Source organism: Nicotiana tabacum, chromosome 23 (genome assembly GCF_000715075.1).
Source record: "Nicotiana tabacum cultivar K326 chromosome 23, ASM71507v2, whole genome shotgun sequence".
NCBI classification, from domain to species: Eukaryota; Viridiplantae; Streptophyta; class Magnoliopsida; order Solanales; family Solanaceae; genus Nicotiana; species Nicotiana tabacum.
In genome coordinates this window covers 128,291,753-128,294,898 of record NC_134102.1, presented here as the reverse complement: position 1 = coordinate 128,294,898, position 3,146 = coordinate 128,291,753, and the positions used below count along the sequence as shown (strand labels likewise).

General features: G+C 39.9%; 1 protein-coding gene across 1 annotated transcript; it reads right to left on the bottom strand.

The window, feature by feature from the left end:
• Positions 1-325: 325 nt before the first annotated feature.
• On the bottom strand, positions 326-2,897 carry LOC107813232 (subtilisin-like protease 4). Its single transcript, XM_016638473.2, has one exon. The coding sequence runs from the start codon at positions 2,663-2,665 to the stop codon at positions 431-433; it is 2,235 nt and encodes a 744-aa protein (XP_016493959.2). The 5' UTR covers positions 2,666-2,897; the 3' UTR covers positions 326-430.
• Positions 2,898-3,146: the final 249 nt, after the last annotated feature.

The window sequence follows — 3,146 nt, the reverse complement described above, 5'->3', positions numbered from 1 at the left end:
AGTTTCATTATTTTCCAATGGCCTCCCCTTTAGGTTAGATCATGCTAGCAAAGTTGGTCTCTTTTACATTGGAAAGTCTATCTTCTATTTGTTAAAACATCCTTGAATTGGAGCCTTTTTTAACATATAACAGCTGATCCAAATTATAATTCTTGTGCTGTGAGCCTGTGACTACTCGAGGAAGGACTCGGGAGCTTCTTTACCCTGACATAGACACAATCTTTAGCCATTTAATTTGTTTTTAGGTTGTCAAATCCACTTCAACTCTTTAAATCCTCACTTCTATCAAAGAGGATATGCTATCATTCAGTTGCGAACTTGGATGAAAATAAAGAGAGCATTAATATAAGTCTGTTGCTCACGTAACCCAAAAACAGAAAAAGAGAAGGGAAAAAGAAAAGAAAACTAGAATGCCAATCTTGTAGTTTCACTAGACCAGCACAGCTGCAATTGGACTTCTCACAGAGTGCCTATTAGAAGTCCATTTCAAGAATCCCTGAACAACATCATCAGTGTTTGAGTTATTGGTTGTCTTGGAAAAGGTCACTTGGTATGTTAACTTCTGGTTCAACTTGGAGAAATTTAGCTGGGTGGGATTAACATTCACGAAAACTCCTTTTGGAGAAACTATTTCCACCTTATAAGATGATGTAGCGTCACCAACGTTGGTCACAGTTCTGGTATATGTCTGAGGAGTTGATCCAAGTTTGATGGAAAATGAAGGATAATTTACTTGTGCTTCAGGAATAATTTTCACTTTTGAGCAATCCACCTTGTGTTGTAACAAGTTACCTACCTCTCGATTTGTGTAGTTCAAACCACATAAATAAGATACATAGTCCTCAAATGGTGTATCATAAATTAATCCTGGATCATTTGCTCTCGATGGATTAACATGTCCTGCACCAATGGCAAAGATATCAGCAGGAATCAGCTTTTCATCTAGTATTGGATTCTTGGCTAGGTTTAATGTATCAGCGGTTGTCATGATTGCGGACTTAATAGCAGCAGGAGACCAATTAGGATGTGCACTCTTCAGCAAAGCTGCTACGCCGCTAAGGTGAGGGCAAGACATTGAGGTTCCAGATATCACATTGAATGTATATTTTGTGTTTTTGTTGTCATCCACGGAGGTAGGCCAAGCAGCAAGGATGTTAACACCAGGACCAATAATGTCAGGTTTCAAGATACCAGGACTAGCTACACTTGGACCGCGAGAAGAAAATGAAGCAACTATAGGAGCATTTTTTTCACCAATTATCGTCCCTTGGAACGTGATTGTAGCGACAGGGTTTGATGTTGAGTTCATATAGGCCTGAATTTTCGTTCCATTTGTATCTGAAACATCTAACGATGGAAGCACAAGCGCATCAGCTGATTTAGTGACACCATCATCCGGTTCATTGATGATAATCATGCCAACACCTCCAGCATCTTTTACAGATTGTCCTTTATCAACCCTGCGAACGCCACCACCAACCAGGCACAAGGCTATCTTTCCTCTTATAGCAGGTTCAGTAAGTGACCCTGGTTTGCAATAAGGGGCCTCAAATTCATCACTTGCATTCTTTCCAGCATCAAATAAAGTGAAGAATGTTGAGTTGGAATTCTTTGGACGATAAGCAGATTCTCCTTCAAATTCCTCTTTATTTCCAAGCTTAACAGTGGCCTTTAGTTTTCTATCATGAGTGCTAGCGCCTACTGTGAGAATCCATGGCGCGTCATTTGCTACAGATCCACTGAATGGACCATTATTGCCTGCAGAACAACTAACAAGAATACCTCTTTCTGTTGCACTGTACGCCCCAAGAGCAATAGGGTCATTATGGAAAGGACTCGAACGACTTCCACCAATGGATATTGAAAGGATATCTACACCATCATCTATAGCTGCATCCATGGCAGCTAAAATATCAACATCAGCACAACCATCAGAAATGCATACCTTATATATGGCTATGTGTGCAAGAGGGGCAACACCAACTGCTGTGCCATTGGCATTCCCAAAGACATTGGCACCATTCACAAAGGCTCCTGCGGCTGTGCCCGCTGTGTGTGTACCATGTCCATCATCATCTATTGGGGAACTATTAGCAAGTTGGTAAGACCTGAGTCCTATGAGCTTGTTGTTACACTTTGTCGTGAAATTGGACTCACAAAGTCCCTTCCACTTAGCAGGCGGGGGAGGCATCCCAACGTCGCTAAATGAAGGATGGTCAGGGAAAATTCCAGTGTCCAAAACTCCGATGATCACGCCTTTTCCATAGTTGGCATCCTTCCACAAACCCATGTTCTGTTGCAAACCAAGAAAGCTTGGAGTATGAGTAGTGTGCAAGGGCAATATCCTCTTTGGCTGTGCAGAAACAAAGCCTTGTTTCTTCTCCATTTCCTTAACTTGTGCTGCAGTTAATCTGGCTGCAAAGCCTTTCATCACATTGTGATAGGAATAGATCATTCTTGGCTCTTCATTTTCACTTGAGCTAATTGATGTAGTTTTAGGCAAAAAAGAATGGTAATAGCTCTCTAAATCCAATGATGATGATTGAGTAGAAATTTGGCTTTCTGGTGGTTCAACTTGGACTATATAAGTCTCTAAATCACTCTGAATACTAGGCCATAGGAAAGTGCAAAAGATGCAGAATAGAAGGATTTTCAAGAATCCCATGACTGCAAACTGATGATGTATTTGGAAAGTGAATTTGATGAGCTTTTGTGTTTTGGTGTTATTGTCTATATATTGTGCTTTGTCCTTGAGCTATTCACAATTTCACATTCATGACTTTATTTTCCTCCACTTGCAAAATCAATCAAGAACTCTTGTGCATATGTTGGAAGGAGTCTTTTTGGGTCACACTGCTAAACTTAATTTTGCCCCTTGTTTTGGTTAGAACCATTATTGTGGAAAAAGGACTATGTGGGGAAGAAAATTAAATGTACTAAAGGATATAATGAAAAGAAAGGCCGCTAGTGTGAATGAAGACTAGCTAATAGAACTGTGTCCTACTATAAAGTGATTTTATTTTTTTCAAAAGACCATCCATCAGAAATCGTTTCAAGGTAAGAGTAAGGTCTACGTACACATTATTCTCCCTACACATTACTTGTGAAATTATACTTGGCTTATTATATTTTTATTGTTGTTGTTG